We start from the raw sequence: 15,534 nt of genomic DNA, 5'->3' as shown, positions 1-15,534 counted from the left end.
TCAGTAAAAAGATATCTTAACTTTAATAAAATACAGCAATTTCTGGCATCCATATTTAAAAAGATCGTTAATAAAGACTACGGCATATGAGGTTATTATAAAGACAGTAAAGTAAACCACTTTTATTTGCAGTGCTAACTAGCTTTATCCGTACCTCTGAAGATTCTGATTGGATTTGACATAATCTGACAAGACAGGTCATACACTCATTGCAGATCGTCTCATACAGACTTACAGCTTGGATGGTTAAAATGTAGAGAACCTGTTCGGTTAGTAATGCTAGACCAGATTTTATTTGACCTTTTTTTTAAAGCGTTTTATGTCTGAAAAAATTAAACAATGAAAGTACTTCTCTGGTTATTGGAATTCCAATTTGCCTTGGAGAGACCACACAGAAGTCTGTCTCTTCAATGCATGGTATGTATTTAATATGTTCTTGTGATTTGCAGATGACAAATCAGAATAGCTTGAGTGAAGGAAGTAAAGAAAAACAATGGGATAGTTGGTTAAGTTTATAATTTATAGATTAGGATTAACTACCATTGTTTTAATTACACTTATCAGAAAGCTGTTTTTACAAATTAATATTTTTTCTGAGATAGAGTACTTGTACAGCTTATTTTCACCACAGCAGTGGTTTACATAGCTATGAAACACATGTAAAGATAAAATAACCTCTAGTTGCTTAAATCCAGTTCTGTTGAACTCAAATCAGTGAATTAAGATATACAGGTCAGAGGTTTATACATAATCATAATTTTTCTTGAGATCAGTACTAATTTTGAGCTGTTTCTGGTTGAAGCTTTTCATGGTCAAACAACAGTATGAATTTTTTCCGCTCTGGAATAGGGAGCTTTTAAACTCAAGGATATTGCACCTGTTATAATCATGTGGTAGCATCATCAAACTCTGTGGACAAATTTTTTTGTACCAATGGTAAACTAAGTTAATCTCCTTCACTTCAAAACTGAAAGGCTGAAACCTGGATTGGTTCAATGTTTCAACTGGACAATGATGCCAAGCTCTCATCAGGAGGGAAAAGAATGTCTGACTTAAACCGTTGACTTGAGCTTTTAAGCAAATTGAAAATTTACAAACCTATGTGCAAGACTAACCATGAGAAGCAGAGGAAGGACAGAGAGAGAAGCTTATAGAAAGAGAGCTAATACCACTTAAGGAGCTGAATTTATAAAAAAAAACTAACCTGCATGATACGAGCCGCTGTGGTGATGAAAGCACCGTTGGCAGGCTTAGGCTGCATGTTATGAGGTTAGCAGATGCTGTATCTCAGTGTAAATCTTAGAACCTGGTTAAGAAATATGCTCTGAGGTCTGTGGTCAACAGGCCTTGGTAGTGTAATTTGAAGAAATTGGTTGAATTTGGGTCATAGCTACAAGCCACACGGCACAATGAATGAGTGTGTGTAAGGAAGAGGCTTTTATTTTGTAGAGTCCCTTTAGTCTTATTTTGAAAGTCTATCATGGATGTGTGTCAAGGGAAGGGTCATGCCCAGCAGTTATATAGAATCCATTTCTAAATATGAAATCACTGGTTTTCCATGTCATTGGGTGAATAGATGCGGTATTAGAGCGTAAATGGGAGACTTTTATTGTGAAATTCACTCCGGGGTATGTTTTGAAAAGGTCCCTAGAGTCTAATAGAAACAAACTGGTAGAGTTTGGGTCATAATGCTGATCCATTTGCATCAATTAATACGCGTGTATAATATAGAGGCTTTTATTTTGTAGGGTCACTGGAATCTTATTTTGAAAGTCTAGCAGTAGTGTGTTGAGAAAAGGGTCAGACCCAGCAGTGACACTTGATGACTTTCCAATCATTAAATCATTCTTTCCCCTGTTATTAGGGCAGTAGATGAAGTGGCAATGGGAGGCTTTTATTTTGAAATTTGCTGTGGGGTGTGTTTTGAAAAACCCCTAGAGTCTCATTTTTAAAAAAGTGGTTGAGTTTGGGTCATAATGTTGAGCCATACTCTGGGAAAAAAATATGAGTTTAATGTAGGAGCTTTTATTTTGAAGGGTCCCCGGAGTCTTATTTTGAAAGTCTATCAGGGTTGGGTGTGAAGGGAAGGGTCATGGCCAGTAGTCATATTGTATCCATTTCCAAATGTTAAATCAGTGTTGTCTCCCTCCATTAGATTAAAATGTGCTGTTTAAAGTGGTGGAGGTAAAATCCCTTTGAAGCACGGTTACCTTGACAACGTTAACGAGCCTGTCAGTGACAGAGAGACATGCGCTTCACTTTCGTTCCTTTCCTCTCAGGCTTTTTTGAATGGGAAAATCAACTCTGAACAAACGAGTGCTGAAGACAAACCGTAAATGGTATCTAGAAAATTCTTTCAGTCTAAGTGACAGCTATTATTTGTCTCCAATTGGGATAACGTTCATGGCTGTAGCTCATTCATAACCTTAATGGGAAGGAGAAATAAAAAGGTTTGTCACACCTGCTCGTCTCATTAAATAACATGGAGTTCCATGGTAGAGCTGAGGTGTCAAAAGCAAAACTTTCCCTCCGAACAAACGAGTTTTGAGCCAAAGCTGTAAAAGGTATTCAAAAGATTCTTTCACTGTTGGCGTCAGCCATCCTTCGGCTTCGACCGTGCCAGCTTTCATGTTTCTACTAAAAACTATTTGGCCACGGTGACGATGAAAAAATTTGCATTTTCTGAGTTTGAGGATTTTTCTCAGAATCAGCGTTTTCCTATGCCCGAACAAGTCAGCTAAACAGCTAAACCATAAATGATATTGAAGAAATTCCTTCAATGTGAGTGCTAGATGGTTCTGAAGATGTTGTATACCAAGTTTCATGTTAGTACATCAAATAGTTAATAAATGGGAGCGATACGAAAATATGTATCGTTTTGGATTTTGTCTGTGATTTTTGGAAAATCTCTCATTGGATTTCTATTGGGGAAGTGTGGACTTCTTCATGGTCTGGGCCAAACTGTCGGAAAACCGTAAATGCCACACAAATGAGGGTTATATTTCCTGAATCCTGATAAAAATCCCTACGTTTTGATGTATAATTTATTTCAATTGAGTTAAAAATGAGGGACTGAGAAGAATTTGTTCGGAAAAACCAGAACAGTTCAAAAGCTAGAGCACGCACTCTAGCAGCTGAAGAATTCCGTCCATAGACTTCCATTATAAATCTAAAAATCTTTAAAATTTCTTTTAAAGTTTGAAGCTTCACTGAAGCAAAACTGTAAAAGTTAGCAAAAAGTTGAGATAAATAGTAATAGCAGAAAGATACGGAAACATTTTAAAAGTTGAATGGTGTTTCTAGCTGAAAGTATGCTGAAGTAGTTAAAGGGCAAAGTAGCTAAAGTTTTAGTGGAATTTTTGAAGTTTTACATGTATTTCAATGGGACAAAAAAAACGCATATAAAGCTGAATATTTAAAAAAGTATAATAGGTGAAGGTACCAAACGATACAGCAGGATGGACCAGAAGAAGCTGAACGTTTTGATACCAAATTTGTTGAAATCGGCTGAAGTATGGGGAACTAGTTAGAGACAGAAAAACGTACGGAAAGTATAATAATAACTAGAAAAAGCTGTTTCGGAGAAACATCAAAGTGGGAATGCTTTTGCTGAATGAAAAAAGCTGAAATTACCTGAAGAACATATGAAAATGTGATAGGAAGTCATCAGAAACTTCAAACTGCAGAAAACAATTGAATCATCTGAAGATTTTGTAGGGTAGAATCATTTGGCAGTAAAATGGCAGAAACAAACTCATCTTAAAAGCTGCACAGCCAAACCATACATGATATCAAAAAATGTCTTGAATGTGGGCACTAGAAGGGTCTTAATATAATGTCTCCCAAGTTTCTAGAAAAATGTATAAAGAAATTTTGAAGGGGGGTTTACCTACTTTCCAGAAACATGTCAGGCGTGTTATGAATTAGCAGCAAACAGAAAAGCTTAATTCCTGTCCAGAAACAGAGCAGAATGAAGCCAAAGTTCACAACATAGGCTGAAAAGTATGAAATTAGCTGAAGTAGAAAATAAATTACAAAGAAAAACTTTAATCTTATCTGGTTGAAGAAAAAATTAGTAGCTTAAGGATGGGAAGTAAAATGTTGAGGACGATGCACTGAGGTGTGTGGTCAACAGGCCTTGGTAGTGTAATTTGAAGAAATTGGTTGAGTTTGGGTCATAGCTACGAGCCATACGGCACAATGAATGAGTGTATGTAAGGAAGAGGCTTTTATTTTGTAGAGTCCCTTTAGTCTTATTTCGAAAGTCTATCATGGATGTGTGTCAAGGGAAGGGTCATGCCCAGCAGTGATATAGAATCCATTTCTAAATATGAAATCACTGGTTTTCCATGTTATTGGGTGAATAGATGCTGTATTAGAGCGTAAATGGGAGACTTTTACTGTGAAATTTGCTCTGGGGTATGTTTTGAAAAGGTCCCTTGAGTCTAATAGAAACAAGCTGGTAGAGTTTGGGTCATAATGCTGAGCCATTTGCATCAATTAATACACAAGTATAATATAGAGGCTTTTATTTTGTAGGGTCACTGGAGTTTTATTTTGAAAGTCTAGTAGTAGTGTGTTGAGAAAAGGGTCAGACCCCATCAGTGATACTTGATGACTTTCCAATCATTAAATCACTCTTTCCCCTGTTATTAGGGCATTAGATGAAGTGGCAATGGGAGGCTTTTATTTTGAAATTTGCTGTGGGATGTGTTTTTAAAAACCCCTAGAGTCTCATTTTTTTTTAAAAAGTGGTTGAGTTTGGGTCATAATGTTGAGCCATATCCTGAGAAAAAAATATGAGTTTAATGTAGGAGCTTTTATTTTGAAGGGTCCCCGGAGTCGTATTTTGAAAGTCTATCAGGGTTGCGTGTGAAGGGAAGGGTCATGGCCAGTAGTCATATTGTATCCACTTCCTAATGTTAAATCAGTGTTGTCTCCCTCCATTAGATTAAAATGTGCTGTTTAAAGTGGTGGAGGTAAAATCTCTTTGAAGCACGATTACCTTGACAACGCTTAACGAGCCTGTCAGTGACAGAGAGACATGCGCTTCACTTTCGTTCCTTTCCTCTCAGGCTTTTTTGAATGGGAATTTCAGCTCCGAACAAACAAGGGCTGAAGACAAACCGTAAATGGTATCTAAAAAATTCTTTCAGTCTAAGCGAGAGCTATCCTTTGTCTCCAATTGGGGTAACTTTCATGGCTGTAGCTCATTCACAGCCTTAATGGGAAGGAGGAATAAAAAGGTTTGAGAAATCCTGCTGGTCTCATTGAATAACATGCAGCACAATGGTAGAGCAGAACTCTCAAAAGCAAAACTTTCCCTCCGAACAAACGAGCGGTGAGCCAAAACCGTATTAGGTATTCAAAAAATTCTTTCACCGTGAGCGTCAGCCATCTTTGGACTACAACTGGTGTAACTTTCATATTTCTACAATATTTTGTCTAGGCGTGGTGACGATGTAAAAAAGTGTATTATTGTCAAAATCTTGATTTTGGGGTTCAGACAGATTTGTTACCCCCGAACAAACCTTTTTCCTAGCTAAACGATAAAAGATATCGACACACTTCCTTCAATGTGAGTGCTAGGAAGGTCTGAGGAACAACTTCCACAAGGCTCGTGTTGCTACGTCAAACGGATCCCGAATGGGAGCGATACGAAAAAGTCTGTTTTTTTGAATTTTCAGTTCGGATTTTCAGAGAGCTCTCATTGGATTTCTATTGGAGAAGTGTGGACTTCTTCGTGGTCTGGGCCAAACTGTCGGAAAACCGTAAATGCCACACAGATGAGGGTTACATTTCCTGAATCCTGACAAAAATCCCTACGTTTTGATGTATAATTTATTTCAATTGAGTTAAAAATGAGTGACTGAGAAGAATTTGTTCGGAAAAACCAGAACAGCTCAAAAGCTAGAGCACGCACTCTAACAGTTGAAGAATTCCGTCCATAGACTTCCATTATAAATCTTAAAATCTTAAAATTTTCTTTTAAAGTTTGAAGCTTCACTGAAGCAAAACTGTAAAAGTTAGCAGAAAGCCGAGTTAAACGGTAATAGCAGAAAGATACGGAAACATTTTAAAAGTTGAATGGTGTTTCTAGCTGAAAGTATGCTAAAGTAGTTAAAGGTCAAAGATGATGAAGGTTTAGCTGAATTATGCTGAAATCTAAGAATTCTACATGCATTTCAATGAGACAAAGAAAACGCAGAAAAAGCTGAATATCGCGAAAACTACAAAAAATATCTTTACCAAAAGACATAGCAGAATTCTCCCGAACAAGCTGAACGTTTTGATACCAAAATTGTTGAAATCAGTTGAAAACTGCGGGACTAGTTAGAGTCAGAAAAATTAAAAGTGAAAAACAATAAGTGGGAATGCATAAGCATTCCCACTATTATCAAGTGGGAATGCATAAGCATTCCCACTTGATAATAATAAAGAGAAACAGAAAAACAATAAGTGGGAATGCATAAGCATTCCCACTTGAATATTTGACCAAATCTCTGTTTTTTCAATTCTTTGTTTCAGAGGACACCCTCTTTATCAAGATTCTGTTGAACCCTAGAGTTCGGAGGACTTGAGATGCTTCAGCTGCAGCATGCCTTCACCTCCTTACATCTGAAATTGAAACAGCAGAGAAACCCATATTCTTCCAATGTCCCCCCGATTCTGCGATATCCCACAGCCATTCGTTCATCTTCATGGCCTCCATGCCACTGCTCTCTTTCACAGCTTTTAAATGTCTACCCTCTTCTTGGACTACATGGTCTCCTGAAAACCTTCCTCTTCATCCTAACTGTCCTGTGCTTATTGCCCCACCAAGCACATGCAGCCTGGTTTCGGGTTGGAGTGGTGGGACCATGGGGGTGTGACCCCCTCTTTGCCAAGGCACTTCCAAATGTTGCAGCGCAGCTGGCTGTCAATCGCATCAACAAAGACCCCAACTTGTCCTATGCTGCTACATTTGTCTTTTCTGTGCTTCAGGTAGAATGGAAATAGTTTCTTATAAAACATATTTGAGTTCTAGTCTATGCAGGGCAAGTTTGTGGTTGACAGGGGTTGGGGTTAAATGCCAAATGGCTTATTAAGTGTTTTTTTCTTTAGGAGCCCTGTGAAACATCCAGAGCACTGGAGGCCTTTGTGGGTTTCCACACCAAAGCCTCTGGGTACATTGGACCAGCCAATCCAGGGTACTGTGATGCTGCGTCAATGCTAAGCAAAGGCTGGAACAAAGTAAGTGGAAATACTCAAGTTGTTATGTGTGCATTTATGTTCTTTTACCCAGAACAGTTCTTAAGAGAGTGTAAGTAAGCATGTTTATTTCTCTACTCTCTCCTGCAAGGCAATATTTTCTTGGGCTTGTGTAGGTTATGATTTGGACGATGTTCGGAACCATCCAACATTTGCCCGATCTATGGCAAAACCCACAGCAGTGCTGCACAGCGTCATGAGCTACTTCAGATGGGCTCACATTGGTATCATCTCTTCTTCTGAAGACATTTGGGTGGATACAGCAAATAAGGTTTGAAAGTTTGTCTTTTGTCCTTTTGCAGTAAAAAAGGGGACTTAAGGTTGTTTATGTGTTGGAAAAGGAAAGCTACATAGACAAACAAACAAACATATTTTTTTGCTTTTGTGATATTTGAGTTCATGTCTTGTCATTAAGCATATGTACTGTCCTGTGTAGGTCGCTGACTCTTTAAGGAGCCATGGGATGCCTGTCAGATTTGTTATTTTTATGGAAAACACCCCTCATGGCATAAGGAGAACTTTAGCAAAGGTCCGCAAGATGAAAGAAATAAGAGGTACGAGTGTTGTTTGTTGTTGACGAGGGTTTAGGATGCTTGTTAGACTGGTAACAAAAAAAGGAGAGATTTCCAACATGTTGTAATCTAATTCTTCTTGTCCTTTTCTCCCCTAGCTGTGGTTCTCTGCATGCACTCGGTACTCATTGGTGGTTCGGTCCAAAGACTTCTCTTAGAAACAGCCTACGACATGCAAATGATCGATGGCTCCTTGGTGTTTATACCATATGACACTCTGCTCTACAGTCTGCCATATATTAACGCAACCTACCCTGCTGTGAAAAACAACAGCAAACTCCTGCGGGCCTACGATGCTATGCTGACTATCACCATTGACTCACCCAAGGTGTCATTCTATGATGCCTACAGAGAGGCTATGGAGAGGGGGGAGGTGGCAAGAACACTGACACCCCAACAGGTACAGTTTTGACCAAATGCTATGGTTTGAAAGGGGTTCAGTTCGTAAGTTTACCTCCCGGACAGCCGACAAGTTGACATCTCCTTTTATGGCTCAGGTGTCTCCTCTGTTTGGCACTATCTACAACTCCATTCTGATCATGGCTCATGCAGTGCATCGTGTTCGTGAGTCTCAAGCATGGATGTCTGGGGGAAACCTAGCACAACGAATACGTAATTTGGATTTTCAGGTACGGCAAGGCCAGGAAAGCAGTCAGCTCTCCACCTTTTTCTAATATCTACAAGATAACAGTCCCTACAAAGGGTCTGATTTACATTTTATTTATTTGCAGGGCTTTAGTCATCGTGTCAAAACCAGCAGCTCTGGGGCTGTTCAGCTCGACTACCTCATCCTGGACACAGATGGGACTTCCATGAATTTGATGCCAACATACACGTATGTCTGAGCTGATATTTGTCACATTGGGGGGTGATTTGAAGGGGACCCAAATGGAGATACAGAAAGCCAAAGTGGTTTCTTGATATAAGGCGCACATTAACGTCTTTTTTTCCCCTCAAAATGTGCGGTGCGCCCTTTGGTGCGGTGCGCCCTATGTGTGTTGTAACTGCGACTTTTGAGACCACCTCATTGAGGAGATGATGAAAGAGTGGCTGAGGGAGGTGAATGTAAGGAGACCAGGTGGTTTTTTTCCACTCATCACCATCGCTGTTATTCTGTGACTCCGTGCGTGCCCATCTCCATCTCACAGCTGATGTGAAAAACATGGTGAAACAAATTAACACTGTGCTTGCTATTATTCAACTGCTCAACATCGGTGTGAACCGGACGCAGCAGGCGCAGCAGAAACAGCGAGTTTACATGCAAAGTCAATGGTTGACGCGCGTATAGGCGCAGCAAAAGGTCCCGCAGCACATTTTGAGCAGCAGGCGCAGCGCGTCGGGAGCGTTTAAGCATCTGACGCACCGCCAACACGCTGCTGCAACTCGAGATGGAAAAATTTAAGTTTTGCTGCTGGACGCGCCGCATCAACCAATCAGAGAAGCTGATCTGGGAGCTGACAGCGAGATAGACACATCGCTCTGATGACATATGATATTAACGCAAATGAAAGGGCTGGATGGATGAGGAGATGATGAAAGAGTGGCTGAGGCAGGTGTATGTGAGGACACCAGGTGGTTTTTTTCCACGCATTACCATCGCTAAATCTGTGACTCCATGCGTGCCCATCTCACAGCCGATATGAAAAACATGGTGAAACAAATAAACGATGTGCTTGCTGTTATCCTGGGGGTCTGACAAAGGAACTTCAACCGCTCGACATCGGTGTGAAGCGGCCGTTCAAAGTAAGGCTGCGAGCGATGGATGACAGACGGAGAGCACAGTTTCAGGATAAGTGGAAGGCAGCGCCGGGCAATTAACGCCACCGTTTGCGGATGGATTGTTGATGCTTGGACTAACGTGTCTGCTGGCACTGTTGTTAAAGCTTTCGCAAAAGCCGGCATTATTTCTGAGGAGCCGCGCTGCACAGAAAGTGACTCTGACAGCGAAGAAGGGGAAATTGGCATGTCTGATTTAGCGCAGCTGTTTAATTAAGACACAGAGGATGATTACTTTGATGGGTTTGATTAATACTTTGTAATAAATACTTGAATGAAGCACAAACATACTCAGTTTCGCTCCCGCTCTATATTTCTACCTGAAAACTTAATTCAACTGCAGCCTCTGGGCCGGGTCTCCTCCTCTTCAGCGCGGCGGCTGGCAGGTGTTTTTCATCTAAATAATCTAAATCTTGCAGCTATATTTGCTGTGATCAGTGGGAATAAAGTAGTTTTAATATGTTTTTAAGTGAGACAGTCCACCTGAAAAATTAATAATTGCAGTCAGTTCATCCAGATTATCTATTTCTGTTGGAGCCGCTCAGACCCCGACATACCAGCGGTGCGCCGACAGTAGGAACCCCTTCAACAGCAGCCTCTGGGCTGGGTCGCCTCCGGGTTCACCGCGGTGGCTGGCAGGTGTTTTTCATCTAAATAATTTAAACTGCAGGCACCAGGATACCGGTAATAAAAGCGAACATATTCCGTCAGCAGGTTTCAGGATTTTAAGTTAATTTAGGAGTCATCACAGTGCTCTGTCATCAGCAATGTGTCTGTCTCATGGCCAGCTTCCAGGTTTGATTAATACTTTGTAATAAATACATGAATAAAGCACAGTCATACTCAGTTTTGCTCCCGCTCTATTTTTAAATTCGCAGTAGAGCTATTTAAAGGTTGTAGAGGACATGTACCGGTATATAAAAAATGCGCCCTATAGTCCGGTGCACCTTATGTGTGTGTTAAATACAGAAATGGCACACATAACTGAGACTGCGCCTTTTAGTACGGTGCGCCTTATGGTCGTGAAAATATGGTAACCAAAAAGTTCAACAGAAGAAAAATGAGAACCAGGAATACTTACACAAAGGGGGGAAAGAAATTACGACAAACCAGCAAAGAGTGACTGAACAGGAGGAGGATATATGGGAGAGACAAACAAAGACCAGGCTAATTAGCAGATTGGGAGCAGGTGTGAACAGAGGCAAGAAGGGAGCTAGGGGAAAGGAGACTGACACAAGAGGGCAAACAAGAAATATCTAAGAACTTAAATGCAATCAAAAATAAGTAGAACACAAAAATGGAAACAAGACCAATGAAAACTCAGATATAAAACTTAAACAGAACCAAAACCATGACAGTGTTACAGTAGCAGCCATTCAAAATGGCCCTTCCCAGTCAAACGCCGAATGGCACCCAACTTCCCTGAGACTCCATGCAAAATCTCCTCCAACTTCCAGCAAATGGAGTGACACCCTCCCTCTCCTGGGTGTGCTTTTTTTTTTTACTGACTCCACCCTTTCACCAAATTACAGGTTCTGACCAGGAGATGGCACTTCTCTTTAGATCTTAATCTCCACAAATCATGACAGAAAGAATATTTTTCTACAAAGATTGATGTTTAAAAAGGAATTGTAGGGAACCTGCCAAGGACCCATTAAGGAAAGAGGGGACAATTTGAATGGCTACTGTAAGCGTTTAATGATTTCTTATGGCAGACAGACTGATAAGAATGTATTAAGAAATTCTTGCTATGGCTCTTTTTAAGGTTCATGCATGCATGCCACACATTAACATTTCTAATTTGCAAAAAATATCTTACCAGCTTCACATTGTATTCCCTTTAAATTATATTTAGTATAAGCATAATTCCCATAGAGGGATATTATCCATTACAGATGGCTTCCAAAAAAAATAAAATAAATAACTGTAACAAAGATCGTAAAAGATACTAAAAGCATGCTGCATCTAGCATAATCTAAAGAGAAGAGATTTAAATGAGTAGCAGAGAGAGATGTCAGGTTGCACATTTATGTCCCTTTGTCCAGTTTATCTAATGTTATATTACGTTCCCAGATAATAGTACCTCTCTGACAAAGAACAGTCTAAATGAACTGTTCCCTCCTCCATTGTACCACTGCTCTTACTAATTAATGGCAGAATTGATGCGGAGATGGGCATGGTTCGCTTCCTGGGTCGAGACCTTCACTTTCCACAAGGCTATGGACCGAGGAGGGATTCTTCATGCTGGTTCACACCAGGAGTTATCTGCTCAGGAGGTCAGGAACCTCTCAGAAACATGCATTCACAGTTAGTAGCATCTAGTTGATTAAGCTGCTTGATCTGCTGGAAAGATTTTCATACAGCGTTATAGATTAACCTCTTTTCGTTTCGGTTCTTGTTTTATCTTTTCTTCTGCAGGAGTGGATCTTTTCTTCACCTTCAGTATGTTCCTTGGTTCTATTGCGGCTTCTATTTTCGCTGTGGCTCTTCTCTACTGCATCAGGTATGAAATCACCAGCTACCCTTATGATTAGTTACATTACTGGGACATACTTTTCAGCCTTTTTCTTACCATCCTTGTCTTTGACGTCTTTCTCAGGCGACGTGTCAATCAGATTCGTATGGTCAGAGGTCCAAACAAGATCCTGCTCACTCTTCAAGATGTCACATTTATAAACCCATCCCTTAGTAACAAGGTCTGACTTTGTGTTCTTTTTTTAGAAAATAAATTTTTTGTTTATTTCTTGGGCTACAATAAAATTCCTGCACTAGCACTAAATAACTCCTGAAAGTTTTCTAAACCAGGAATAATTTTCGGTCCACAGAAGCTGAGCCTAGATGACAGCAGGACCAGCGGCGGCCGAAGCATATCTGAGCGCAGCCTCAACACACCCGCCTCCTCCCAGTCCCCAGCCACATACGAAAATTCAAACGTTGTTATCTTTGAGGTCAGATTTCAGGATTTAATCTAAACTAATATGATTTTTTTTTGCTTTCAATTCTAAAAGACATCTTGGGTAATCGTGCATGACCATCAGCGGAACAAGATGACAGATTTGAGACTTTCATAGTAATCATCATCAGTCAGTGATGTGATCAGGAACAAGGACACTTCACTAAAGTTCTCAAAGACAGTAGCCAGATGGGAGACACAGATAAACTAGGGGGGGATCATCAAAGGTTTTCACTGAATTCCAAGTTTGTACTCAAGCCAATGTCATACAAAGAGTATTTGAAAAACTGATAAGGTATAAGAGTTTAATCTTATACCTTATCAGGTATATTTCAGATCGCATATTGATAGTTCGCTATAAACATATTCTGCCCTGGGTACATTAGGTAATAAAAAAAAATAAATAGATGAAGAATAATAATTTTCAGGCAAGTTTGACCAGACATATCCTGATGTATCAAAGGGCATAATGCCACATAAATGTTAGAGAAAACTTTGGGGGGAAAAAGGGAAAAAAGTAACAGCATCATAGATCATCTTTTATATTCCAGCCTTACTTCCTACACTTGCTTTAGTTTTAAACTTCTAATTATTAAATATTAAGTATGTTTGGACAACTTTTGATGGGAAGCTATTTATAGCAGATAAAACAAAAGCCCTTATGTGTTAATAAAAAAGGAGCATGTAGCGCTCCGTTTATTTTATTAAGCCCTCCCTTAGGAGGCTATATTTAGTACCAGTATGTATAATTTCAACTTAATTTGGCATTTCTCACAGTGTGTTTTGCAGAACTTTCTTGTCATTCTTGTATTCTATCTAATTGTAGTTTACCTCTTTTTTTGCACAGAAGTAGAACTACTACTTTTTCCATTTTGTTATACACATAAGGTCACAATAAAACACTTCTGATTCTGTTACTGTCTTATGTTCTTTATTCTTCCCTATTTGTATGAATAGTTAAGAAAAAAAATGGCTGTATCTAAATTTAATTTAGGTACATAGATGAGAAGAAACCAATGTGTCACTTTGCCCCAACTGAAACTTAAAGAGATCTAATTAAACAATCTTTCTCCTGACCAGGGTGACTGGGCATGGCTGAAGAGACTACCGAATGGCAAGTTTGGCAGCATTAACCCGAAAACCAGTGATGTCTTTGAACTGGTATGTGAAACATTTGAGAGATGGTAAACAATGTAATTTGCTTCTTTTTTTTTTTTTTTTTTTCCCTAAAGCAGGATATTGTTTTTGACATTAATACTAATCTTTCTTTGCCTGATGGGGTTTAAGGCCTGAAGCTTGTAAATTTATTGTCACTCTTACTGAACAGAGCCAACAGTCATTGATTATCCAATTTAATCTCACAAAATCTTTGTTAGTTTATATTGCCATGGAAACCTGCATCCTATCTTCTTGTAAATGAGTCCTTTCGTCTTATTTTCTACAAAATGCAAAATATCTTAATTTTATAAAATCTTATTTTCTAGTAGTAGGTGAGTAACTTTGTGTTCTGTAACCTCTACCCTTTATTTCAGATGAAAGACATGCGTCATGAGAATGTCAACCCTTTCCTGGGCTTCTTCCATGACTGCAGTGTGTTTGCCATTGTCACTGAGTTCTGCTCCAGAGGAAGCCTGGAGGACCTGCTGCTGAATGATGACGTCAAACTCGACTGGATGTTTAAATCATCTCTGCTGTTGGACCTTATTAAGGTAAATGACAACATGGAAGGACCAAGAGGCACCATGAAAGGAAAAAAAACATCAATTTAAAACTTATAAATCGTCCCATTAAAAATCCAATTTGAAAAGCATTTTCTAATTGTACATTTGAAACTGAATTAGCAAAGATTAATTTTAGCTTGTATGTATTACTCCATTATCAATTACTACATTTTGGATATCTTGGATGTTTACAACAATGTATAAATCAACAAAACAGTTACAATTTCTCCTCAGATGTAACCAGCTCTTTTATTGGTTAGAGTGCCATACTTGGTTACAGAATTGACCAATGAGGGAGCTGGTTACATCTGAGGAGCGACTGGAATAGCTTTAACTGGTTTTCCGTGTGCTAAGGACCACAAGAGTCACAGAGAAGGTAAATGGAAAGGGTAAAGTAAAAAGAAAAACTGCAAAAAGGGTTTAAAGAGTGGCATGAACAGACTTTTGGAAGGGTAGGGGCTGAATAGAAAAAAGGGCACATACACTAAAGAGGGTCCTCTCTTTAGTAGAGGGCACTTTAATATGTGTTTTAGCTCCCAAAGGGACACTTTAGCATGTATTTTGCCTCCCTAGGGGGCACTTTAGCATGCATTTGGGCCCCCAAAGGAGCACTTTAGCATGCATTTTAGAAATTTTTTTATATCAGATTTATGAAATGGGGTTTTTAGATGTATTTAATTTTAGCTTATAATAAATACAAGTTACAATCCCTCTTTAATAATTCCATTTAAATTGTGCAAGTAAAAAACAATTTTTTAATTGGTTTTCTAATTTTATGAGATTTGAAAAAGATGGTCTCCCATACAACAGAAGTTAGTTGGAAAATAAGATTTAAACAGAGAGACAGATGAAGCTAAACATACTTTGATATGTTCCCTATTAAAGGGCATGAAATACCTTCATCATCGCGGAGTGTGTCACACCCGTCTGAAGTCTCGTAACTGCGTGGTGGATGGACGTTTTGTCCTTAAGGTGACAGACTATGGTTACAACGAGGTTCTGGAGGCGCAAAGGTTCCCCTTCGTTGAAGCACGGCCAGAAGGTAACAGATTAAGTATTTTTGAAAGTTTCCCCCCTACCAAAGCTGCATTTTAACCCAGCATTGAGAAAATTCACTTACTTTTTGGAAAGTTGTTTTATTAAAACACAGAATGCATTATACCAAGCAAGGCTAGTTCAACTGTTTCATTCATTTCTAGACGGCTGGTTATAACTCAGATAATAAAATAGTAAGAAAAAAAAAGTACATTGCAGTGCCAAA

At 39.2% G+C, this 15,534-nt stretch overlaps 1 protein-coding gene across 2 annotated transcripts in view; it reads left to right on the top strand.

Annotated features, from left to right (window-relative positions):
* The first annotated feature begins 216 nt into the window (after window positions 1-216).
* Window positions 217-15,534, top strand: part of gc2 (guanylyl cyclase 2) — a 33,738-nt gene continuing 18,420 nt past the window's right edge. For both annotated transcript variants that reach the window (XM_038293131.1, XM_038293133.1), the window contains exons 1-15: window positions 217-417; window positions 6,529-6,984; window positions 7,105-7,233; window positions 7,343-7,522; window positions 7,688-7,805; window positions 7,922-8,223; window positions 8,321-8,452; window positions 8,555-8,658; window positions 11,757-11,875; window positions 12,018-12,102; window positions 12,199-12,295; window positions 12,425-12,547; window positions 13,633-13,713; window positions 14,085-14,261; window positions 15,159-15,315. In XM_038293131.1, the coding sequence (XP_038149059.1) occupies window positions 6,583-6,984; window positions 7,105-7,233; window positions 7,343-7,522; window positions 7,688-7,805; window positions 7,922-8,223; window positions 8,321-8,452; window positions 8,555-8,658; window positions 11,757-11,875; window positions 12,018-12,102; window positions 12,199-12,295; window positions 12,425-12,547; window positions 13,633-13,713; window positions 14,085-14,261; window positions 15,159-15,315 (2,206 nt within the window). In that variant the 5' untranslated portion in view covers window positions 217-417; window positions 6,529-6,582. The remainder of the gene's footprint in view (window positions 418-6,528; window positions 6,985-7,104; window positions 7,234-7,342; window positions 7,523-7,687; window positions 7,806-7,921; window positions 8,224-8,320; window positions 8,453-8,554; window positions 8,659-11,756; window positions 11,876-12,017; window positions 12,103-12,198; window positions 12,296-12,424; window positions 12,548-13,632; window positions 13,714-14,084; window positions 14,262-15,158; window positions 15,316-15,534) is intronic.

This window comes from Cyprinodon tularosa, unplaced genomic scaffold (genome assembly GCF_016077235.1).
Source record: "Cyprinodon tularosa strain WSP-4 unplaced genomic scaffold, ASM1607723v1 ctg321, whole genome shotgun sequence".
In the NCBI taxonomy this organism is placed as follows: domain Eukaryota; kingdom Metazoa; phylum Chordata; class Actinopteri; order Cyprinodontiformes; family Cyprinodontidae; genus Cyprinodon; species Cyprinodon tularosa.
Note: the sequence above shows the minus strand (reverse complement) of the source record. Positions and strands in the feature narration are given on the sequence as shown.